The sequence below is a fragment of the Cololabis saira genome, chromosome 19, assembly GCF_033807715.1.
Source record: "Cololabis saira isolate AMF1-May2022 chromosome 19, fColSai1.1, whole genome shotgun sequence".
Taxonomy (NCBI): domain Eukaryota; kingdom Metazoa; phylum Chordata; class Actinopteri; order Beloniformes; family Belonidae; genus Cololabis; species Cololabis saira.
The window spans coordinates 11,822,524-11,848,791 of record NC_084605.1 but is presented as its reverse complement, the minus strand read 5'-3'; the positions used below and the strand labels follow the sequence as shown (position 1 = coordinate 11,848,791).

At 36.7% G+C, this 26,268-nt stretch overlaps 1 protein-coding gene across 6 annotated transcripts in view; it reads right to left on the bottom strand.

Moving 5' to 3' along the window:
- Positions 1 to 26,268, bottom strand: part of kcnc3b (potassium voltage-gated channel, Shaw-related subfamily, member 3b) — a 67,911-nt gene that overhangs the window by 5,273 nt on the left and 36,370 nt on the right. Inside the window, exons 4-7 of one of the 6 annotated variants that reach the window (XM_061709071.1) lie at positions 22,924 to 23,118; positions 21,817 to 21,945; positions 14,507 to 14,547; positions 10,455 to 10,592 (exon numbers count right to left, since the gene is read on the bottom strand). In XM_061709071.1, the coding sequence (XP_061565055.1) occupies positions 21,824 to 21,945; positions 22,924 to 23,118 (317 nt within the window). In that variant the 3' untranslated portion in view covers positions 10,455 to 10,592; positions 14,507 to 14,547; positions 21,817 to 21,823. Of the gene's footprint in view, positions 1 to 136; positions 155 to 9,012; positions 10,593 to 14,506; positions 14,548 to 21,105; positions 21,127 to 21,816; positions 21,946 to 22,923; positions 23,119 to 26,268 lie in introns of those variants that run through there. The other 5 variants (XM_061709069.1, XM_061709072.1, XM_061709070.1 and 2 more) reach the window with 5 other exon arrangements.

Below are 26,268 nucleotides of genomic sequence, written 5' to 3'. Positions count from 1 at the left end.
ACTTGACTTGAATCATTACAGTTAAGTATTAAGTGCTAAACTTCTGTTTCAAATTAGCAAGTTACTTGGATTTTCACAACACTGTTTCATCATGTTAGTGGCATTAATTGTGAAATAATCAGGGGATTACCATTACCTGTGAACTGCAGGTTAACTGTGTCAGAATGAAGTGCAGAAATTTAAAAATGACAACATCTAAAACAAACTACAGAAACACTATATGCCATATAGATAAGCACACATAAAAAGTTGGCACATAAGTTATTCTTGAGCAGCATAATCAACAAGTGGTGTCATTAAAGATTATTTTGACATTATGAGAGATACAGACAAGAGACTGAATGAAACAAGCTGTCAGCTCGGTGACCACAACCATTTTCTCCATTCAAATGTAGCAGTGGTCTAATGTGTACAAAACAAAATCATTTTCCAAAGTGAAAAAGAGATGGCGTAAGCAGCTCTCAACCAGTTATTCACCAGTGCTTACTGTATGTGTGCATTTCATTTGCATGAAAAAAGTACTTTTTTAGACAGATGGATACATTCAAACAATCTGAGACCTATTAAAGGACGTTTTCCCATTTGAAAAGGAGACACTTGTACTTTGTGAAGGGATGAATAACACAGCCTTTCAGGAGGATTAACCCCCATTAAAGTACACAACACACAATACAGAAACAGTACAGTTGTCATCATTAGTACATTCAGAAATGAAAATGGTTGGCTTTCAATTATGAAAATAAAACTTGTATGAGATGCACAGGGTCATTGTTGCGATATCATTCACAGATGTCATCCATTACGGCAGCTGTATTTGCTCTTCTCATTGGTACTTCCTTTCACTTTTCCCCTGTCAATGTCCACTGCACGGGCGTGGATTCCACAGTTTAACGTTAATGCACGAGACCAGTTTAAAAGTAAAATATTTGCTGATGGGGTTACGGTTCTTCATGTATCCTTCATCCTTAATGCAGTTGCTTATATTCTGAGGGCTGTAATCATCCACCCTGACAAGGTTGCTCAGTCAACTATAGACCAATAGCTGATTTGAATATAATTAAATTGAGTTGAATTGGATTGACTTGAACTGATCTGAGTGGCGTGAAGTTGGAACTGAGTTGAATTAAATTGAGTTTAACTAAAGGTTCTTACATACTGGCATTTCTTTGCAGATCAATTCCCCCTTTTGCCGGTCACAGTGCCTGTATGCAGGAGTTGCTTCCTGGAAAGGAACTAAATCTGATCACCTTTTTTCTGCCTCCAAAAGGCGTGATAAAGGAGAGACTATGGTCATGTACAGTATGTAAGGACCGACCGTAGTCACAAGCACAGAGACGCCACACTTTGTTTCAGGGACAAGCAGCTCTTGTAGTTAACAAATAAAACAAATGAAACAGCAGCTGGTGAGGAAGAGTTGCAGCGTTTTTATTTACTGTACTGATGCTGTACATGCAGCTGAATCTGTCTAGTTACACTGTTCAAACCTGCACAGTAAACTTCTCAGGACAGGAAGCCATTCAGGCCATCCCAGCTATCTTAAAAACAGTGTCTTCAGCAACAGCGGCTTCTTGTCCACTCTCTTGTCCACATGCCTCTCTTGCGTAATTGCACATGCATGTTTACACACCCTCCTGTTAAAAGGACCGTAACAATATGAAGAAAGCTGACAGCATCGTCCACTCCTCAATTTTATTTTTTACGTGGAGTCACACTTCGGTGATGCAGGTTTCGTGTATGTAAGGTGTTGTGAAGATGTATGTAAAATTATCTGTTTTAAAATGTCTGTAACTATCATTACACTCCCAGCAATGCAAGTAGAAAAATATTGTGAAAATGAGTGTTGGAAGCGACTTTTGTTCTATTGAATTGAACTAGAAGAGTGTTGGAAGAGGCACTGTTGACCTATTGAATGTAACTAAAAGACTGTGATTGATTGTCACAGTAGTAGTCATGATTGAATCAGATAAATATTGGAGACGACTGAATAATATCAATATGATTGATTTGTAACTTATATACATACATGTATATATATATATATATATATATATATATATATATATATATATATGGTTTACGTTGGTATTAACCACAGTAGTCAGGAGGTAGCTAACACTTGATGTTAAGCTGACTGTCTTCTCCTTGTGCAAGTATTAAGATTGTTGAATCTAACCTCTCTCTCTCTCTCTTGTGTCTTCATTCTTGCCGCTGCATAGTTGGAGTGCAGAAACAGATTTCTCCAACATCAGGACACACATTTGTGGGATTTTTCTCTCTTGCTTGGGCCAGTATGTAAAGGCCTATGGAGTAAAATTGGTAGCCCACTTTTATGCAAATGTTACCCAACACCAGTATGTAAGTGCCTTACTACTAAGTTGTACTTCAAATGAGTTAAACTGAATAGAATTTAAGTTAATTGATCCGAGTTGAATTGAGTTTGAATGGAGTCACAGGTAATTAAATTAAATTTGGTTGAAGTAAGATTCTATAAATTTAAATCAAGCTTAATCCATCAATCCATCCATCTTTTATACCTGCTTATTCATATTCAAGGCCTAATGGGTCTGCTGGAGCACATCCCAGCTCTTTTTGAGCACAAGACAGGGATAGGTTCCCAGTCCATCGAATGATCATAGATAGACAAACCCCCATACACACTTCCTTTCCTCCTTTCGTCAGTTTCCTTCAGGGGTTGCCACAGCAAATCGTCTGCCTCCATCTAACCCTATCCTCTGCATCCTCTTCTGTCATACCAACTAACTTCATGTACTCTTTCACTACATTCATAAATGTCCTCTTTGATCTTCCTCCTGGTAGATCTAAACTCATTATCTTTTGACCAATATATTCACTCTCCTTTGTCTGTACATATCCAAACTATCTCAGTCAGGGCTCTCTGACTTTTTCTCCAAAACATCACTGTAACTCTGATGTGCTCATTCCTGGTCCTATCCATCCTTGTCACTCCCAGAGTATCTCAACATTTTAACCTCTGCTACTTCCAACCCTGTCTCTGCATCTTTTCCTCATTTCCACGGTCTCTACACCATACAACATTGGGAGTCTCACCACCGTCGTGTAGACCTAAGTACTTAAAATCCTCCAACATCTTTATCTCTGCTCCCTGTAGCCTCACCGTTCCACTTGGGTTCCTCTCATTCACACCTGTACTCTTCCTGAGGCAAACGTTCACTCCTCTCCTTTACAGTGGACACTTCCACCCCTGCTCTTACTAAAGATCACAGTGTCATCTGTATTCATCATCTGCCATGGGGATTCCTATCTAACCTCATCTGTCAGCCTGTCCTGCACGATAGCAAACACCTGCTTATTCATATCAGAGTCGATCCTTGATGCAGTTCCACCTCCACCTTGTACTCCTCTGTTACGCCCACAGCAAAACTCACCACTGTCTTAAGGCTTCTGCGCACTGTTGCATGGTGGCTTGTAACCACCAAGCCACCATGCTGTGATTGATTTTGAACTGAATTGAGTCAAATTGAATCAATTTGGAGGTTCGGAGGATGGGTTTCAAAGTTTATTTAGATGGGACAATGCATATTAATTAACACTACATTAAGCAGTGTAAATACACCGGGTTTAGCAGAAATGCTAGTTTCCACCCGCAGTCCCCACAAACAACCAGACACACTCACCCTCACGGGCAATTTGATAGATCAATTTACCTACGCAAGCACGGGGAGAACATGCAAACTCCACACAGAAAGGTCCTGCTGGGCCTGGGAGTCGAACCGGGGACCTTCTTGCTGTGAGGCAACAGTGCTAACCACTAAGCCACCGTGCTGCCTCCACGGGAGGACACTGTTCATTCTTTCTGCAGTTGGAACAGCAGTGTACTTGTGTACGTCATGGCATCATAGCCCAGCTTGCAGGTTAACGCATATTCAGAATTACATATTTTTCATGGGTTTTATGCTTTTTAATTTCAACCGTGTTTTAAAACAAATTCAGCAGAATGAAGAAAAAATCTGAAAATGTTAGAGGAAATTTTAAAATAGGCTATATCTTGATAACCACAAATATTAAGATAAAAGAACTACATTCTTGCATGAAAACATAATAAAACAAAATTTTGTTAAGCAATAGTGAAGTAATTACTTTCTTGTTAACTCCTTTCTGGGATACTTTTTCATCTCAAGTCTCCACCGAATACATTCTTGACAAAAAAGGACGATGCAAGAACACATCCAGGGATTTTGACAATACTTGACTCGATGTCAAGTATACAAGAACCCAATAAGAAAACTACCCAATTTTCAGAAATAGCTATGGTTTCCAGTTCTAATTGAAGTATTAGTCCAGCTTCTTTTTGTGAAGGATTCATAGCTGCTTTACTTTAGTGTCCCCAACCATATGTAACTATATTTTGGAGGTCTGAGTGTTTTCACTACACAATTCAAAGCAAATCAAACAGCAATCAATTCACTTTGAATCCAAACGGACAAACTGTACTAACAATACAAGTCGCCTTTTTGTTTTCCCCCTCAAAGCTAACATCAGGACATGATATCAAAAGGTACTGAAATATTTGCATTTAGAGTAAATTCATATGCAACAAAATATAGTTATTTATCCCCTATATAGGTGTAGTTCTTCTCCCAGTGAATAACACAGGTCCAAGTTGTCATTGGCAATTACAATAGCTTATTCATAAATAAAAATCTGCATTTAAAAAAAAGCACATCATCAGGAAATGATACAATAAAATATTGACTGAAAAAAATATATATATATGTATGTCAATACAAACAGGCTCTGTTTAACTATTAATGTAGACATGCACATTATGTTGCTAAGAAATAGCAACATGAAATATTTTGGACAACATGCACAAACTATACATAGAAAATGCAGTTTTATATGACTTTAATGTATTAAGATGTGTAGATACAGATATGTACATATTCAGTAACAACTAGTCATCTATTAAGTGCTGTTTCAAAGGATTAGCTAGGTAAATCTAGCTAGGTTGCATCCTAAATTGACATCAGAGCCTACAGGGGCCTCATAGAGGCACTTACCACAAATTCCAGCTTTGTTTTTTAGTTTACTTCAACGTTTGCTTCAGAGAGTGATAAGTACAGTATCTAAATTGGTGATTTATATCTGCTATTAAGTTAAAAGATAACTTGCAGTTGTGACATTGACTGATACATTTTGAAACAACACATTAACAAATACATCAAATCTGTTATGACAAATGTAAAAATAAAAGCATGTGTGTGAGAGTTTGTGAGTCTTTTTATCAATTTTTTGTGAGTTACATTTTCCTTCACATCACTGGCATACAAAACAAAGAATCTATACAATACAACTTCCACTATGTGGAGTAATTTTTATTATTTTATGTAATGTTAGTGTGTTTAAAGGGTTTAATGAGGCTTGGAGCACTGAGAGAAGTGATGCTAGCAGATGGCACAGACTAAACCTTTAGTTTACCCGTCTATACTGAGGCAAATCATCTTACAGAATGTCATCATGCATTTCACTTTTTACAAGTTTACAAAATATTTATCTACACTGATTACATTGCAACTTCTGTTTGATATTACACACTGAGGATCTATCTTTTTAAAAGAGCCTACAATCATTTTAATAACAAATCTTACAATGCTGCTTCACATAATTTCAGGCAACAAAAATAAAAGTAATTTTTTTGACATGAAAATATGAAAATTAAGCAACCCAGAGGAAATGTGCTCTGAAAATATGTTTGAGGGCTTTAAAAAAATCTGTTGAAGCCAAACAAGCATTACTTCTTACAGTGACTGCAAACACGTTGTCACCCACGCAATACAACTCCAGTCAACAAGAGATTCAAGCAAATGTTCAAGTTATCTCTTAACTCTCGTTTAAAAAAAAATGCATATCTAAGTTGTCAAAGTTTAAGGTCTGGAAGCACATGGATTTTGGACGAAATGGGAATCACGACCATAAACATAATCAGAATAATATCAGAACCTCTCTCAACGAGCATGAAAATACTCTCCATTTTTACCTGCAAAACTTGGTTCTGAAGCATTCCTTTGTATATTTACATATCTACTTTGTTTCAGTTGATTCCAGATCTTAAGGACATTTATTTCTTTTTAAACAAACTTAGACAATCAGTGCTACATAAAAGTCATTCCTAACAAGGAAAAACACATTCACAGTAGAGGTGAAGAAAATATAAAACATTTACAAATTTAAAACAATAAAAAATGGCAGACACAACATCAAAATGGACCACATCTGAAATAGAACAAGACAAATGGCTCTTGTCATAAGTACTTTAAGTACTTTTTTTTTTTAGCACTTACACCTGGAACAACTGAATCAAAGATAGTAATTGGTCTACCTTCTACGTCTGTGCATTTTTAGGTTAAAAATATATCTGCATATTTATATATGAATGTGCACAGCATGTTTCCCAGCATGAGAGTAACATTACATGTTTATTGCATATGTGAATGTAAAATTGTGATTTTATTTAATTTTTTTGCATGACTGTTATTGAAAGATTTTTTTTTAATGTAAGAGATGACTAAATAAAGGGAACTCAATTAATTAGTATTTAATCTATTTATTATAGACAGTGTTTTTTAATTTATTTAGTATGAAATTGTCATCATAATGATATATTGTTTTTTAAAAAGGGGACAAAATATTTGATTTGCCCATTTTTTTGATAAACATTTGAGACAAAAAATCACATGTACCAGTATATGGTAAAAGAAACATAAACCAAACTAAATAGATGAGTGTAATGATTATGTGTTTAGTCTATTCAGGTTTCACAATATAATCCGTATTGTATGTCAACATGCAAACTTTAAAGGTTAGTAATCAGTACTAATTGTTAGTAAAGTGCTTGTATTTGTTTTAGCTAGATTAATCCCAGTCATCCATACTTGATGCTGTTGATTTGTTGTGATTAGTTTCTTAAAGTTACTTTCAGAATAACCTTCTAAATACATTTGCAATTCTTCATGAAATAGTAGACCTACAAGTACATATTTCATTCATGGCTGTCCTGCTTAGGGCTTTTTAAAGGTCTACTCAGTCATTGAGTCATCAAATAGGTGTGAAAACCTTCTGTCCTATTTGACGAGAATACGCAGCATGGTGCTACCCAGGTAGTTCTTCTGGTGAGGTTTTCACTTAAAGGGGACCTATTATGAAAAACACGTTTTCTCTTGCTTTAACATATATAAAGTGGTTTCCCCTCAGCCGGAGCTTCCGCCATTTTTTCGTAGCGGTGTATCGCGTCATTCAGGCAGCCAATCAGCACAGTGCCTCATTATCATAGCCCCGCCCACTCAGAATCCCACATAGATAATGAGGTTAGAGAATGGGATGATAAAGACATGGCTCAGAGGCTGAATTTCTAATTTATTTAGCAAAAACAATCAAAAGCTTGTTTTTAAGACATTCAAGGTGAACTGGTGAACAAGCTGTAGTTTGCACAAAAGTTGCACAAGTCACTTTTTGGAGCACGATGTATTTTACAATGTTTTTATCTTATTGCTCTTATCCATTCCTAACTTGGAGGAAATTTTGCTCTTGGTGTTTTAATTCTTTTTTAGCCTCATGTCTTTTATTTCTTATATTTATTTCATGAACTGCAGCACTTTCTGTCAAGCCGAAGCTGTCTCTTGTTTTATGTGTATGTGTTCTTCTTAAATGTCTTGTTCCTGAACTGATTGTCTGTTTTCTGCTGCTTGTTTAACTCTCGACTGCAAAACCAGTTTACCCTTGGGTATCAATAAAGTAACCTAAACCTGAACCTGAAGGCCTGTTTAAAATAGGTATTAGATGCCATAATAGGTCCCCTTTAAGTAAAATATCTGGAGCTTTGCAGTCCACCTGCTTTCATTGATGCAGAATTAACTGGATGTTTGTTTTGTACCTCAATCACACAGCCAGTTTGTTATGCCTTGCTGTGTGAACTGCACAGTAATGGAAAGGTGTAACATTTACCAAAAGATTCATAATGAGGGGATACATGAATTGATGATGTGAATAGACCTTATTGTGGCATGATTGCCAAAAGCTTCAGGCAGATGATCCCAATGTAAGTGTTAAGACAGTGTAAGATGGGCATTCAGGTCCGTATTTCCAACTTTGTCACTCTACATGGGGCTAGAGCTACTCAGCAGACCCCGCTGCTGTACTTAGTAACCTGGCAGAGCCTCCGTCAGCTGAAGCAAAGCCGGTCTCTCTGTCCTGCTGAAGCCAGCACTGCTTTTTGTTTAAAATTTTAAATCATTGCCTTGCCTACTTTGGCAGGTAAAACCTACATTTACTTCAGTGGCTTGTTTTATTCAGTACTGAAAAAATGAAGCCATAATGTGAAAGCACACACTAGGGAGGGAGTATTGCACCTTCATGAGGTCACTGTGAATACACAGCAGGAAAGTGGAGGCCGAAAGTAGACGGGATCACCAATGTCGCTTTTGCGCACACTTTCTGATAGGGGTTAAACACTAAAGGGTGCAAGTTTTTCTGATTATTAGTTAACTGGAATTTAAAGGTTGTATCTGTTTGCTGAAAGTTCTTCTCTAACATTGAAGTTGCACTTTTAAAGGGGACCTATTATGGCATCTAATACCTTTTTAAAACAGGCCTTGACTGTCTTAAAAACAAGCTTTTGATTTTTTTTGCTAAATAAATTAGAAATTCAGCCTCTGAGCCATGTCTTTATCTTCCCATTCTCTAACCTCATTATCTATGAGGGATTCTGAGTGGGCGGGGCTATGATAATGAGGCACTGTGCTGATTGGCTGCCTGAATGACGCGATACACCGCTACGAAAAAATGGCGGAAGCTCCGGCCGACGGAGTTAGTTGTGGGCGTGGTTTCACGCATCGCTCCCATCATTACGTAACGACAGGAGCAGAATCGGAACGGCTTGTAGAAGCATTCATAGAAGAATTTGGTTGCTTTCCTCCTTCTCTCAGTTGGCAGGCTGAGGGAAGACCACTTTATATAAAGCAAGAGAAAACATGTTTTTCATAATAGTTCCCCTTTAACTGAAAAAGGAAAAAAAAAAAAGTTTTTAAATCTCAAAAACACATCCATCCAAAAGGCTTCATCAACCTCATCCCACCACAGACACAGCAGATAATCAGGGACTACCATACTTACACCTGTGAGGGACAAGGTGCTACAGATTTGTCATGCAAATCCCATTTAAGATTGTCTATAGATATATTCAGCATTTTGAGCTACATCTGTTCCTTGAGCTGCTGTTCTTGACGCTTGACTATTGAATAATAGTACTAAAGGGATCACATATGACACATCTCTCTCTGGATTTGAGGGAGTCTGAAAAGATTTTATTTCATTATTATCTTGGGCTATTTTTTCTTTCTTTTAACATTGAGGCTAAATAAAAAAGTGTCAAAAGTCCTACCTGAAACTAACTTCTGCATGGGTATGAGTGGCTGCTCACTTGTTTTTCTGAAACGGTCAAAAGAACGCTTTACTGGTCACTAGCTCTCACTTTATGCAGTAGCCTACATTTGACAGGAACATGTGGTTAGTTTTTCAAAAGCTTTCTAGCTATTTGCACTGTGTTAGCTAGCACTGGAAGCCACGTCATTCTTTTCTCTTGTAAATGTGCAACTTCAATCACCAACATTTACTTCAGCGCCATAGCTTTTACCTTAATTTCATATAAAATACCTTTAATATCATTTCTTCAAAATGACTGAATAGACCTTTAACTGTACCCTGAAAGGTAACAACTGTATATATGGGATCGCATAAGCAAAATAGAGGAGTTTCCTTTTCATTACATGGTCTATTATGTGGTTTATTATACGGCCTTTGTTCTGCTCTTCCAACTCTAGAGATCATTAAGCTTCGTTTAGATTAGCCACATAAAGTGTCCAGCGATGGCAGGATGAGAAGCTAATACTACGGTCTACAGAAGCTGAGGATTCCACGTATGAGATTTGCTCTGGTCATACAATAAAAATCACAATAGACAGAACACACACACCTGCTCAGTGCCAATTCAGTCCATGAATGAAGTTTTATCTTTAGCTTAATGGACTTATTCATCTTTTTTTTAATGGTCATTTCACTGGATAGAGATGTGAGCATCGTTTTTGGTTCCAAGCACACGAGAATGAATGTCTATCAACACATTTAAGTTTCAAAATGTACACGATTTCTTCTTCTTTTTTTTTTTACCCAACTATTTTATTTCCAAACCAATCCAACGATTTTCTTTTAGTTTTCTTTCAATGCTTTAAAATAATTGTACCTTAAAAGTAACAACTGCTTCGCCATCTGTTGAATTCACACGAATAGAGACCATTTTACATTCAGGTTCAGTTCATGTTATTGCTATTGTATTTGCATGGTGTGTAATGCAAACGGACACTCCGGTAGCTAATCCACAGTTGTTTTTTTTCCAATCTAGCGCTACAAAATGGAAGGAATGGGGGAACGACAGCGGTGCAGTTGTCCCGGGGTTTCATAGGTCTCAAAGGGTGGACTAGAGATGGGAGCGAGCCGCAGCGAAGACCCGGCCATTCCAGATATGTTATTGAGACTGCGAGATTTCTCATAGCCCGTTGCTTATGGAAAAAAAAAATATTTGAACCATCCGGTATATCATCACATTGTGTTATTTGTTGTTTTTGACATATGCAAAAGAAATAAATAAGAGACATAGTTAAAAATGTTAGATCATAAAATGACATATTTCCCATATTCCGGTTTGTTGTGTGGTGTTGCACAATTTTGAAACATGAACATGAGGTTTAAAATGATTTAATAGGAAATAAACATGAGAAGAAGCAAATAAATAAACCAAAGATGAATTGAAAATGTAAATAAATCATAAAAACAAAGAAAGGACACACAAAGACAGACAGAGACAAGACACAAAAGACAAAACGAGAAAATGAGAGTTATGATATGTCTTTTTTTCTCCTTTTCATAAAAATAAGCAAAGGATTTTTAACGAAAACTTAATATCATTTGTAGGCCCATTGCATAAATCACCCAACATAATGTCTCATGTTAAGGTGTTTTAGACAAGTATTTGGCCAGAAGTACACATTTTAACACAAAGACACCTTCACAAGTAATTTCTCACATCGTGAGGGAGTTGACCACGCGAAGTTTTAAAAGACAAAGCACTCACAACATTCTTGCAATATGCCTCACTTAGCATTTGCTTTTAACTTTCATTAACTTCAAATGGTCAACATGAAAATGTTGTCTTTGCAAAATTTAAAAAACATTTCCTATCCGCCGGTCATTGCATCCTGCAGTGAGGTCAATTCAGACTTTAGCTACAGTGGGAAATGACACATGAGAAAGCAGGATTAATGACTAAAGTGAATTTCAAGAGTCATACATGATTCTTGCACTGTTCAAAATATGTTTTAGCATATCCGGTAGCTCACTGGTAATGGTGTCCTTTCCCACTGTGTTTTAGCTGTGCAACAGCATGCAGATGTTGAGTTCTCCCTGTAGGAGGCAGCCGCAGAGCGGGCAGCGCTGTGCTGAGTGTTGTTGCATCATGTGAGGTGAAAAATAGCATTGGTAGGTAGCAGATATCTACCAATGACGAGCTAATTCACACATAATGGATGGAGCTTTACTGTTCAAATGAGAGTACGCTTATTCTCAAAGGTTTCAAGTCAATGTTTTGTGGTAGAATTGTGATGCTAAAATACTTTTTTAATCAATTAGAAAATAAAAACTCCAGCCATCACAGTCAGACAACACAGAACGTCCACTGATACGGTATGATGCCCTTTGTGCTTTCCTGCCAAAAAAGGCCAAAATAAGAAAATACTGTGTTGCACAGTGGTCAAACCTACCAGTCTACCTCTATTTCCAAGGCATCATTTAGCTGAACATAAAAAAGCCTTCTTTTTTCTTTCTGAGTCACTCAGGCACATTAGCTAAAAGGTAACTTAGTAAAATATTGATGATGCATTTTCACTGGGCTTCTAATGCTCCTGAGAAGCTGTTGGTCAAGTCTGTGGTGCTGTTTCATTGTCAAGTTCATTTTGTCCACTTGACTTTACAATGCAAACTGTCAGGTTGTGTTAATTGGCATATGAATGTTTGCGGCGTAGAGCACTCAAAGTGAGAGATAAGTCAAATATTGCTCAAAGAAACCCAGAGCTAGTTTCACTGTTGAACTAAAGCATGGCATACTTATGAATGCAGAACATTTTTTATTATTATTTTTACGAGACAAACCTTTCATCTGACATATTGCTCAATTTTGAACATTTTATTCTCATGCTTTAAAACCCTGTTTTGAATCTTTTGTTTCCCGCACACAAGGGACTTACAGGTAGTTGTGTGCATTCAATCCAGCATATTTTTGTCTAATTTATATACCAGCCATACCATGTAGTGCTGACTCTCTTAACATGTGCCAGTGTTACATTACATTTCCTCTAATGTAAACATTTACCGTTGCCGCTCCATGTTAAAAGCCTTGGACTGAAAATGCAAGGTGGCTTTTATTATTAAGTGGTTACAGGAAAGATAATGGTTGTGCGTGTGCAGTTTTTCAGGAAAGGTATGACCGCAAAACAACACCGTCTTTTTATCTATATTGTGTCTGTATACTGTATATACTGTATATCTCCAGGTCTTACTTTGATTATGCCAATTAAAACAAGAATGAAATCTCAATAGCTCAATGTGCTGTTAAACTAATATAATTTATCATATTTATATATAATATAATTTACCTTTAAGTATACGCATTCAATAGTAGCAGAGCCGTCCACTTTTTATATTAATTTATTTTTTTATATCTAGTTTATGCTGTATATCTAAAAGCCAAAAGAATATTCCATATGAAGCATAACAATATTTAGTAGTGTTAGCTGTTACTTTTTCTTTCACTATTAAAGCACGGCTCCAGCAGCTACAGTAACATACCAGAGACTACTGGGTTTGATATCTATTATCCCTTTAGTTTAATCAGAATATTCTAATACAGTAGTTAATAATAGTTGCACAGTTTGACTCTAGCTGTTAAGTAAAATTCTGTTATTTTTAAACCGGGGCCCTACTTTCCTATGTTTTAAATGATTAATAGACACAAAAATGTCTGGATTGAGGCCAGTATTAAGTGAATATGCTGTACCTGGCAGCAGTGAGACGGCTGCGTAACCCAAGGGGCAGCCTTCCCTCTCAAAGGAAAAGGTTTTGTATTTGCAGTTATCTTGCCATGCTTTTGTGCACTGATGCCAAGCCAAAAAAAAAAAACACTGATGAAATTACCCCAGTCTGTCTACAGGAGGTCCCTCGTCTTATAGAAGAGTATTATTATTCTCCAGGAAAAGCTGCAGTGGGCACAGCATTGTTTTTTGTTGGATTTTTTTTTTTAACTCTATTTGAGTGGGTGTTGTCATCCTGGTCAAAATATTCACTGTAAATATAACTGTGAGAATCGCCAAACGAATAGGAGTGCTTCAATAAAATTGCTGCAACTCAAGCATGCCCTAGCTCCTCAAAGGTGATCGGTGATCTCTGCAAAATATGCTGCGTCAACTGTGCATCTACGACTGTTTTATATTTATCATTTCAGTCATTTCGATAACAGTGAGTCATGTAACCCGATACCTGTAATTCTGCTCTTTCTCTTTAACCTCATACATATACTGTTGCTTTCATCCAGAAACTCAGATCCCACAAGAGGCTGGATCGAGCTTTCAGAGCATGAATTCGTCCAGATCAAGACTTCTGTTGTTTCACAAACACCTATGTCTGGAGAAATCCTATCCATGATATTGTGGCACACTTTTAATAACAAGCTGAGCTCATCAGTGATAAAAAAATAAAAATAAAAAAATGCTTATTTTCTTTTAGAAGTTCCCTTGGATTATATTGCAGTTATTTCACGCTTTGTAATTTCAAACATGTTCACCGGTGGAGAACTCTAAGATAGGAAAATGGGGTAAAGGTTTGAAAATAACTGAATTTATCTTACAGGTTGGCTGTGCTATGTGGACTAAAATACCTTACTAGGTATATGATACTTATTCTGGATTAAGAGGATTTGTTACATTTGCCAAATGGAATATTAAAAAAATATGGATATAGAGAGCAAATAAAAAAATGTCATCTGTTAATAAGTTGAAAGGTGAAACCAATGGGGAATAATGGAATAAGGCTGATGACTGTTATGATCGCTTGCCTGCTTTGCTGAGCGATATGCTTTAACTGATGTATAAATCCAAATATCCAGGATTTGTATTTTTTTCTAGAAATGGCAGTAACAATGCTTTTGAAGCTGAACATGTCTCAGCCACTGCAGGTTGTCACAGTCTGCTCTCTTTCTGTCTGGGCTATCTGCGTTTACAAAAAAAAACCATCGAGGGTTTGGTGCTCTGGGATTTTCCGTCAGGGGAAACGGCGAGCGTGGCTCTCACTTTATTCAGTAATGACATAATTTCTGCCTGGAGTCACACTTAATTTACACTATGGAGGGAGTATGTACTGTACCTACCCAGAGTCAGACTTTAGTTACACTTGCACTGCAGTGGGGGCCTGGGGATGGGATGGAGAATGAGTGTTAATCACAGAAGGAGGCGGTGATGTAGAGGGAAGACACACAGGGACAGACAGGAAAAAAATAACTGCAAATATTGGGGCCAGACTGTTTACCAAAAATATGATCAAATAAAACACAATCTCTTAAGTTAACCACTCTTATATGTACTGTATATTAGTAAAAAGCAGGTAGGTACTTCACAATCTCAGTTACTTACTTCACGGTTGTCCTTTAATTTCATGCAGGCGTGACTGCTGTGGATCCACAGGATTTGCAGACTATTCAGATTTCATTCTTATAATAACCACAATTAGATGCAGTGATCTCTTCTTAGCCTTTACAGAAGCCACAAAATGTGCATATATATATATATAGATATATATATATATTTATTTATTTATTTATTTATTTATTTATTTATTTATTAGGGGTGTAACAATATATATCGTGCCACAAAATTTCGCAATACTAAAACGTCACGGTACGCGCCGTGGAGGTGACAAACTGTATCGCGATATTGGATTATTAATATTAATAGCCCATATTGTGTTGACTAGTAACGCGCAGTGTATTGGTGCCGACCGCGCCTCGACAACAATCTTACTCCGCTCAGAAGAAACTAGTACCGTTTTGTGGTCCCGATCACGGGACTCTTGCAGGGTTTTGAGCTCTGAACTTTTACTTATGTAAGGCTGGTGTAGAGTTAAGTCTTACCTTATTAAATTAAACCTTTTTGGGGTCGTGAGTAGGATAAACACGGGGACAACTTCTGCTGAGTTCCAGTGTACTTTAATGTCCCTCAACAGTGTAGGATTTTAGAACATCAACACAGCACCTAGTGCCGTACTGTGGCGTATCACTCCGCCCAATCTAAAACAGACTAATCACTACAGATAAACTGACTAGTGTCATTATAGTCCCTGATTTACATCAGAATATAAAGAATATATTTATAAAATAATAAACCCTGAATTACCAAAATAACCTTCTTAACAAAAATAAATCTCCTCTTACACTTATAAGGTGAGCATGAATCAATCTTTTTTATGATGTAAAATTGTATGTATTTATTTACTTTTATTTATTTATTTAATTTTAGTTGTTCAATTTCTGGAAAAGAAAAAAGTAAAATCATACATGAGAGAAACTAATCAGTTTGTGGCAAAATATTTTTACTTGTATGAAACTGAAGATGCATAATGCAAACCTGACATTTACTTTTAGTTCAGTTTGTGGAAAATGGTTGGCCTGGCTTTCTCTTTAAAACTTAAACAGTTATAAAGCATTACAAACTGGAACAATAGGGCAAATGCACAGTATTGTTTTGTATTTTGTGTCTTTCAAATAAAAGACAATTTTTTCCAGTCATATGTTCCACATTCAAGGTTGTTAAAAAAATACTGCTATAATATCGTATCGTATCGTTATCGTGATCTCAATATCGTGTATCGTACCCTATCGTGAGATTAGTGTATCATTACACCCCAAATATATATGCACATTCTGCGGCTTCTGTAAAGGCTAAGAAGAGATCAATCTAATCGAATTATTGGTAACAGCAAATCAAATAATCTTATAAGACAATTGATCCCATGTAAGAATGATGCATGTTGTATATATATATATATATATATATATATATATATATATATATATATATATATATATATATATATATATATATATATATATATATATATGCAATGCCTGTCACGTCTCTTGGAGACCCTGGATGATAGGAAACTGTGTCCTGCTTCTTGTTGTTAGTGGCATGTAGGTCATCAAGTGTGTACAGTTTGCATCTGCTGCTATAATTACAACTCAAATCCATTTAATATTTAATATTCACTCATCATATACCTTTAAGGTTTTGTGCATACGCTGCATACGCTGTGCATATATATACATGTTTGTGTGTGTGTGTATTGCGACTCATTTTGTCTTTTATAGGGTAAAAATCTGGCTCAGGTGGAATATTTGCTTATGTTATGATGAGACATCATAAAACACAGTAGTACTGTTACACACAACAGAACATGCATGACAATGTAAAGGGTTAATACATTGTGTAGACTTCAAAGAGTATTAACCAGCATTGCCTTATAAAACACCTTTTTATTTAAAATTGCTTGATACAAGAGAGCTATATTTGTGAAATTTGTTTATGAAATGTAGTTGTAATCCTCATAGTGGTTAGCCTGGTCAGCCATACCTATACCCTTTGTGAAACGTCTCTCTGGTGAGATGGGCCTGGTACCCCTCCCATTCACAGCCATCTCCACTGGCACAGAATGTACCAAAATACTTGCAGCAGGGTGGGGGCAGGCTTCATGTGAAGACTGTATGAGTGTCAAATAGATGCTATTCAAAACAAGACTCCTTAGATCATGAAGATTTTATGGCAAAACTAACAATAGACATTCCCCAGCACTCCTACTCAACTGAACACTATGTTGGATGTGTTTTGTTGATATCAGTCTGACTGTCACTCTGCCTACATCACATATGACATCTCTAATTGGCTGTATGTCTATCCTCCAGAGACAGCTCCTTCTGCATCCGTTGGTACTCTGGCTTTAAAACTAAGTCAAATCTGAAGAAACCAAACTGATTGTTTGTATCAAAGATTACCGTAAAAGAATTGCACAGCAAAATCACCAGTGTTAAATTAACAGTAGAGAGTGTGTTTGTGTCCACACTTTTTAGTTTTATTTTAACACAGTTTAGAGCAAATGTAAAACTTGCAGAGTAAATTTGACCAAGTTTTGGTTCATATTTTGAGTATGACTTGGTTTCCAACACCTGTTAATTTAACACTGGTGATTTTGCTGTGGCTGGCCAGGCTGTATAGTGGTTAGGGCTGTTCGATTTTGCCCAAAAATAAAATCTCGATTTTTTTCTCTCAAAATCCGATTTTCGATTACGATTACGATTATTTTGTGAATTGACAAAAGGCAAAGAAATGATTTCAAATATGCTGTTTTTTTATTGAACATTTGCCCCATTGGGCTTTAAGTGCAAACTTTGCTCTTATTAAACCAAAAATGAATGAATAAAGTGCAAAACTCTGTAAAATAAGTTGAAAAAAAGTTTTAAAAAATATAATAAAATATAAAGTTTTATCTCTGGAAAAAAAAAATCTGCAAATCAGCACTTGCAAACATACAGTAAGTTATATTTCCAATTAAATAAAACAAGACATTTTCTAATTAAACTAAACTGGGTCTTTGCATGCTAAATAATAATGCAACCCATGATGAGGTAGAGGTGTGTAATGTCAGTCATTACATTTGCTATTCACATTTGCAAGTTTTTTGCAAGGATCTGGCTTGAGGGATGACCGGTGGCATGTTACAACGCCCCCTCCTACACTAAAGAGCCTCTCCGATGGGGCACTTGTCGCAGGTATTGAGAGGTATTTCCATCAATCATTAATATGGTATCAATCATTAATATGTGTGCAGACAAGGTTAAAAAAAAAAAAAAAAAGTAAAAAATCGATTTTACGATTTTCACGTTTTAACATCGTTCTAATTACATAATCGCGATTACGATTTAAAATCGATTAATCGAACAGCCCTAATAGTGGTAGTAGTAATGAAGACTGTCTACAACAGAAACTCACTGCAGTGAAACACTCAGCCAAAAACAGCAAAAACGCTGTTTAACAAAACCACTGCCTGGGAAAATGCTTCCACAAACAGTCAGTCTTAGTCAATATCAGAATTAGGAATAGCAAACAACAGGGGTGGGATGAAGTGTGGATGAAGAACAGTCATTTAGGTGTTTGTTGAAACAAACATCTCTTTATGAGCTGTGGGACTTGCTAGATAAAGCATTATTATGCCTTTTCATATAAAGAATTTGGTTAAATTTGCCCTTTCTTGTCAGTTATGTTCTGCAGATGATGTCCTTACCCAGTGAGACTTGCACCACTTTTTTTTGTTCAGCAATTTCACCGTTTTTCTTTATCGCTCCAATTCATAGTAAGACTGATATGACTCACAGGAGAACACAGGAAGAACACGGGGAAGTCACAAAACAACAAAACAAACTGTGATTGAAACCAAGTGATTGAAACCACAGACAAAAGGAAAACATAACAATTTAAAACATATATGTTATTCCTGCACTCATAAAAACAATAAAGCATTCCCACTTGAAACGGATAAATACAAATGTTAACAAAATCACATAATACTGCACAAAAATACTTAAAAAAAATAGACATAATGTTACAAACATAAGAAAGAAAAAGGCATTACGGATGAACAAACACAAAAAATATATAACTTGTACACAAACAGTTGGTAGAGAAAGTAGAGGAAGAGAAAGACAAAGAAGTAGAGCCTGAACCCAACATGACATGACTGAGTCTGCAATCAAAGAGGTGATTGACCGTTTGACTTGCATCATATACCATTGGGTGGATAGGAAGTCAAATGGCCAACACTTGAAAAGAAGACACGATAAGCTAGGAAAATAAGTTGGCAAAGGCATCTTACGCATAGATCTACAAATTAAATCACAAACAAAGCACACAAGAACGAGTTTTGGACAGCAAGAGTATCCCTCTTTATGCAGACCAAGGAGAGCATGTTTTTTCAGAGGAGAACCAGGACTTACATTAGCATTAAAATCAATGTCTATATATTATCTCCCTCTAAATCTCTTATTTAACCGGAAATGTATCCAACTTTCTATATGTGGTCATTGCTCTATTTGGACTCTTCCTGGACAGGTCACTTGTCTCACCAAAGGCATGCATGACCTTGTTATCAAATGCTAGAGTCAGATTTCAGAAAAGGCAAGAAACAGATCAAATATCTCTTACTGTAAGCCCCAAGTCGAATCTCTTTTCAACAGATTTAAAAAAAAAAGGAAGAAAGACAGAAAACAAGGACCATTATAGATCCCCAACCTAAGGTACAAATTAAAGTGTGCAATTTGCCTGTAAGTTGCCTTAAGCGGCATCCTAATGACTCCCGCAATTATTTTCCTCAATGCTCTCCTGATTTGCTTTAAAGAGGGATTTTTGTGGCACTTAAATTGCAGTTTGTAAAAGAGAACTATTTAAGACTGTAGCGGTGCCTGCCACCTCTAGGTGAACGGCTTTGTCCACTCGGGGCTTGCTTACCTGAGTCAGCGCGAAGCCACTTTTAAATCTGTCATAGCGTTTGCCTGTCTGGTCAGTAAGTGTGCAAGTATTTCAGTAGCCAAGTGCAGCTTTTAGTCCTTTTGGTGTCTATCCAGGTCTCCGCAGGGGGAAAAAAGGGAAAGGTCCAGAACTTTGGACTACACCAGGCACTGAAAGGGCTCTCAAATGGTCAAGGGAATAGTAATTCAGAGCCATTACACGCTAATAGCACAGTATTTTGTAAATCAGCTCTGCAGTGTTGGAACTGATTTATTGGTGCTGCTTAGGGCTGGGCGATATGGACCAAAAGTCATATCTCGATATTTTCTAGCTAAATGGCGATACTCGATATATATCTCGATATTTTTTCTGTGCCTTAATTGGGGTTTCCCCCAAAGCATTATAGCATAGCATCTCTGTTAGCTTCATTTTTTTCTGAGGCAAACCCTTAAAAAAACAGTCAGTTTTAATACAAAGCCTCGTGCCAAATGTCACACAGGTACCTTTGTTAACAGAGGTCTGCACAATATCAAAATGTATAAAACAAATGAAATAAAAATAAACTGCCTGCATATATAGAATAAAAATGCTTCTTGAATAAAATAAAACAAATATCCCTTTCCTGCATAACAATTAAATGAAAATACACTGTAATTAATACAATGTAGACAGCAACAGACAGACTTTTCCACTGAGGTTGACAGTTGTGTAAATAACAAAACATTTGTGCAAATCTCAAATAAAACATTCAAGTCAATTTGTCACAAAATAAGCTATATCAAAATCATTAAAAAAAAAAATGTAAAAAAATATATATTTTTTTTTTAAATCGATATAAACAATATTGTCTCGTACCATATCGTGTTTGAAAATATATCGATATATATTAAAATCTCGATATATCGCCCAGCCCTAGTGCTGCTGTTGTAAGACTTCCCATGAAAAAAAAAGAAAAAATTACATTTGCTAATTTTCAGCGTGGCATGTTTCAAGAGGTACTATCCCTTGACGCAGATGACTCCACTGACCCCAGCAACCTTAGGCCTTGGTTAACCTGCAAGCATCACACTTTTGTGTAACTCTAAAGGCTGGCCGGTTAAATTGAACACACGCACATGTAACTATGCACATCTTTTAGAGTGAGGTTTTATTCTATTCAAATAAAGAACAAATGCTTCTTCAAGCACTGCTCACTGTCAGCGTGTGCTTTTTGCAGCGCTTCACTTTTGAGACAGCGGAGCGTGCTTTTGTTCAGAAAGGTGCAGGTTTGTGGGGTAGGGAATAACGTGAGTAAACACCGTAGAAAGGAAAAGCAAAAAATTAAGCCACACACAAAGTCACAAATACAACACTCAGACGGCATTGAGAGGACAGAGACACAGTGTATAAACACGTAAGAATGAAAAAGCCCACATACACACGCGTGATATGACACAACCTGAAGAGAGAGACAACAACAACACAGAGGCACATCAGACAACAACGTGACCCGCTGTTCCCGCTCATTCGTCTTCAGTGTAAGTTTTATTAGTTACTGACACAGGACACAACAACGGGGTTATTTCAGTGTGAGCCGCTGGATGTATCTGTGCATACCCCCATGGCTGCGACGCAGCACTCATGACTGTATGCAGGTGTTATCACACGTACATAAACACACAGGAACCTCATATTTTGTGTCACCAAAGAAATCCCATTTTCTTTCCAGTTTGTTTTTTTTTTTTTTACATCTTGTACACTGTTGATTGAGATTGTCATTGAGTGCAAAAATTGGACAAATCACATGTTGTACTCCAAAATCCCCAACCTGAGTATTAACATTTATTAACCTAACCTTAGCTCATCGGTGGTGTATCTATCTTTTTTTTTTTTTAAGAAAAAAAAAGAGAGAAAAACAAAACAGCACATTTTTCACACTTTCAGGCACTTTCAGATAACTCTGACAACACCGTTCTGCACATTTAGGCACAACACTGTGGAAGTATTTGTGTATCTGTGAGTTGATGTCATACATTAAAATGTGCAGCTGCATCTGTGTTAAAGAGAGTGCTAAACTGTTCTGGATGTTTCAAGTTCAACTTTGGGCTCCTTTCATTTATAGTATCTTATTTTATACTGTTTTTGTTACCTCTGGGCTACGGTTTGATCCAGGAGGAGGTGGAGTTTGCATTGAGGTCCTGCTGTAACAGAGACCCCTCCATCTTTAACCAATCCTCAGTCAGAGGGGAGTCTGGGCTGGGTGCCAGGGCTGCTGCCTCTACAGTAGTTTGTTGTCAACAGGGGTGTCGAAAGTTTGGCGGGAGTGTTAGGGAGTGTTTTAGTGCGGGTTGGCAGCAGCGGTGGTGGTTGGATTGCAATAGTAAATGAATTAAGGTGTCAGGTTTTAATTGGCATGAGGATAATGCACATGGATCAAAAAAAAAAAGAAAGAAGGGGGGGGTGGGGAGTGGGGTTGTGCAGAACAAAAGAAAAGAAGCAGCAAGACGAGGAGGATGCGGGGTTGAAAATGATGGGCAGCAGAGGAAAAATTTAACAAGGAGGGACAATTTGAGAGGGGGGTGTTAGGGAGGAAAGGGCAATAAGGGGGTGAAAGGGGGAGTGGGCCGAGATAAAAAAAAAAAGGATGATGCAAGCCAGGAGGGAGAGAGAAACAGACAGGGAGAAACAGAAGTGCCGAGAAATAAATTAATGCATGGTCAACTGTCTGAGTCCAGTAGACAGAGAAAGACAGATCGTTTCTGAATATGAATGAATGTGACACCATGGGACAGACACAATGGAAAAGTGAAGGACATGACCAAGGCCATGTGGAGAAAGAGAAAAATCAAGAGAAATAGAAGGACAGAAAACTTTTCATGACAGAAGAAACCAAATATGATACCAAGCAGTGAAGGAAACAGACAATGTGGACGTGGTGAAGAAGTGGAAACAAAGAGAGCAGAGCAGAAGAGCTAGGTGTAGCTGCACGTGTTGCAGCTGCATGACTGGATATGTACATGTCTTCTTACTAACTGTGATTGGAAATCTATCTACTGCTGAGACTTCAGAACTCAGTTGTACATGTGCTGGTCTTAAAAACAGAGACTTATCTAGAAGCATTCGATCTGCATTGGCTGCACACTGGGCATATACTATAGTAATCTTCACAGCATACTGTGTGTGTAATCTGGCTGTGTTTATCAGCTTATGTAAGATGTGCATTTTTCACATATCCGTCTCCTGGCGTGAAACGTACCTTTCCGCACATTCCCATCTGTGGCACGGAATTCCCTGGTGTTGAGTAGGAAGCAGGCTCTGTCCTGCTGGTAACGTTCCCGAGTGGGCCCTCGCCCAATAGGACTCCTCTCGTCTGGGCTCAGCACCTGGTCAATGGTGGGGCAGTCTTCGTTAGCCAGGGCGGCCGAGGCGGCGTCGCCGTTCTGCTTGGAATCTGGAGCCGACGAAACAAAGCGGAAAGAAAGCAGAATGACGCTTAGCAAAGATTTACTATTCTCTTATTTATTATATTAATTAATTGTTATTGACAGATACTTGAACAAAGAGTACAGTGGCAGCGGTGGATGTATGGAATAAATTAGATATAGATTTGAAATTATGTAGAACTTTAACTTTATTTAAAAAAACATTGAAAAGAAGGATGATTTCCTTATATTAAATTAATGAGTGGTTTGATGTTGATTTGGGTATTTATTTAATTGGTGATTTGCTTTGATTTTTTAAGGATAAAGGTAACATGTAGACTGCACCTTTATTTTAAAAATCTTTTTTATTTTTTGAGGAATGTTTGTTATCCCTACAGAGGCAATTTGTTTTACGGTCAGCCTTTCTCTTACTTTTTGCTTTTATTTTATTAATTTAATTAATATTTTTGAGGGTAGGCAAATAATAAGCTTTGCTTCAGCCTACCCCTTTTTCGGTCTAGATGTTATTTGTTTATTTGTATACTATAAACTTTTTTGCTATGTTTTCTTTGAACAATTGAACGTTTTCTTGTTGTCAGTTTTATTCTTGGTTTTTATTTTTTATTTTTTTGTGTCATGACCGAAATAAACTAAACTAATCTGTAACAAAGAGATGATTTTACAACGTCTTCAATGACCAACTTCATTGAATTTTAAAAATAAAGAAATATCATATTTGATGCCAGCGCCACACTTATAAAAGCTGGGAAGAAAGACATGTTTCCAATAGTGTTACATCAGCCATCCTTTTAATTACACTTTTTAATCAGATTTGAAGTTTTTCAAGAGGATGTTTTTGTCTGCTTCTCCCCTTTATAGTGCACCATATATGTGCAATAAGAGACAGATGTTGAGCGCAGGTAGGACAGTGATGCACACAGATCTGTGTCTATGAAATCCTGCAGCAGTACTGTGCAAGATTAGATCTAACTTTGTCCCACTGAAATAATCACCGACCTCCCAGATAAGTTGTCACCTAGGTGGGAGCGTTAGTCACTCCGACATCTTCCAATAACAACCCAGGTGGTGTTTCTATTTCTGCCACAGAGAACCTAATATCTTTTTTTTTTTGTTAATGGTGAGCTGAAATGTGGACACATGTGACCACAGACCATGTTCTCGTAGTCTTTATGTCCATCAAGTTCTAGATTTGTTGACATTTTCTAAAAATCTGGTCAGTAAGGAGACTGAAAATAATTTCATTTGTACTCAGGTATGTTAAATAAAGTTTCAGGTGAATTAAGACTTCACAGATTTAAGTTTCTCTTGCAATTTGTTCAAAACTTCCAAACAATTTCTGTGAAAAAAATGGCTTCTACATCCTCTCGTCTAGTAATAGTTGCCAAAACATGACAAAAAATATCTTTATTTTTCAGTTCTCCTGTAGTATACTTCCTTTACATTACCAGTGAATTATATTTGCACTTTAATAGCAAAACAATGAATAAGTAAGTACTTAAAACATTTATATATACCGGGGTTCAGAGCATTAGTGCATTGTCAAGTCAGCATTCAATCCAACAAAACCATTAGAGGTGCTGAGTGACAGCGAATATTACTCTGCCTCGTGTCTAAACTGAGACGTCAGGCTACAATATGTCACACACCATGTTTATTTCATAAAAATAAAAATGAAATGTAACTAATGCAAAAAAAAACTCTGAAAAAAAAAAAAATGAATGCAAGCCAAGCTGATGATATATAGATAAAAACACAGAGGAAACAGATATTTTGTGGCTTACTCAAGACCGAGCCAGTTAAGTAAGGCATTAAAGGTGCATTACTGTAGCGCGTAACTGGCGCTTGATGCTGAAGCAGTTTCACTGCTAATGACAAAAAGAAAATCTGTGAAGTCAGCCAAAACTGAGATGCATTAAGCTGTTTTAATAGATAATTGAGTTCATTTTGCTTCCGTAGTGTTTGTTCTTGCATAGCAGATGGACGCCTGAAGGCAACCGTGGACCTACCAGTTGACCATAAATTACATATGAGCTCTGATAGGCCGGTCATTCCTCCAGGGTAATGCAAGAATCAAGCATGCTTCACTTCCTTAAGTTTCTCTGACTTCTTTCTTTTGATGTTTTGGCATTATTAGTTCCCATACATGGGCTTGTTGCAAAAATAAATCGGTCCTTATTGTCCAAATTAATTGGACAAGAAATTTGTTGCAAAAATACTTATAAATTGTGCCATTAAGATTTCTGTCATAATAATAATGATGATGACAATAGATAGGAGACAAAAGATCCTGTGCAGCCACCCTTAAAGAGGAACTGAAGCTTTAATTTCAAAGACCTCCGTATAGAAATATGGTGGAATAAATATTGGACACGATTCAAAATGAAACTTCTTCCTAAGAATTTTGTGAGAAAAACTAAATTATTTTTCTGCATTGCGTCACTGATCATATCAGAGCTAGTTGGTCGGTCCATGTAGATTTGATTTTTCATTTTGAGTTTTATTTCGGTCCATTTGGATACTACGACGGAGTATTAGGGCCAATCTAAGACAAAAAAAAAGGAAATTACGAAACTAAAGTCATAATAATATGAGAATAAAGTCGTAAAATTACCAGAATAAAGTCATAATGTTGTGAGAATAAAGTCGTAATATTACGAGAATAAAGTTGTAATATTTTGAAAATAAAGTCGTAATATTTTGAGAATAAAGTCGTAATATTAAATATATTATATATATATTATAAATATAATTTCACAAGATGCTCAATGTTCCTCATTTTAACACAGGGAGAAGATGCTCTTCCTGTTAGAGTTCTCATAAATTAACACTTTATTCTCGTAATATTACGACTTTATTCTCATAAATTACCACTTTATTTTTGTAATGTTACGACTTTATTCTCGTAATATTACGACTTTTTTCTCGTAATTTTACGACTTTATTCTCATTATATTATGACTTTATTCTCGTAATTTCCAATTTTTTTTTGTCTTAGTTTGGCCCTAATACTCCGTCGTAGGATACAACATAATACGACATAAAAATTGTCCAATATTTTAAATATTTAGATGCTGTGTGTTAGAGAAGAGGAAAATTGTGGGGAAAAAACAAGGTTCAAGGATGTGATCAAGTATTCCCAGAAAGCCACAGTCTTATTC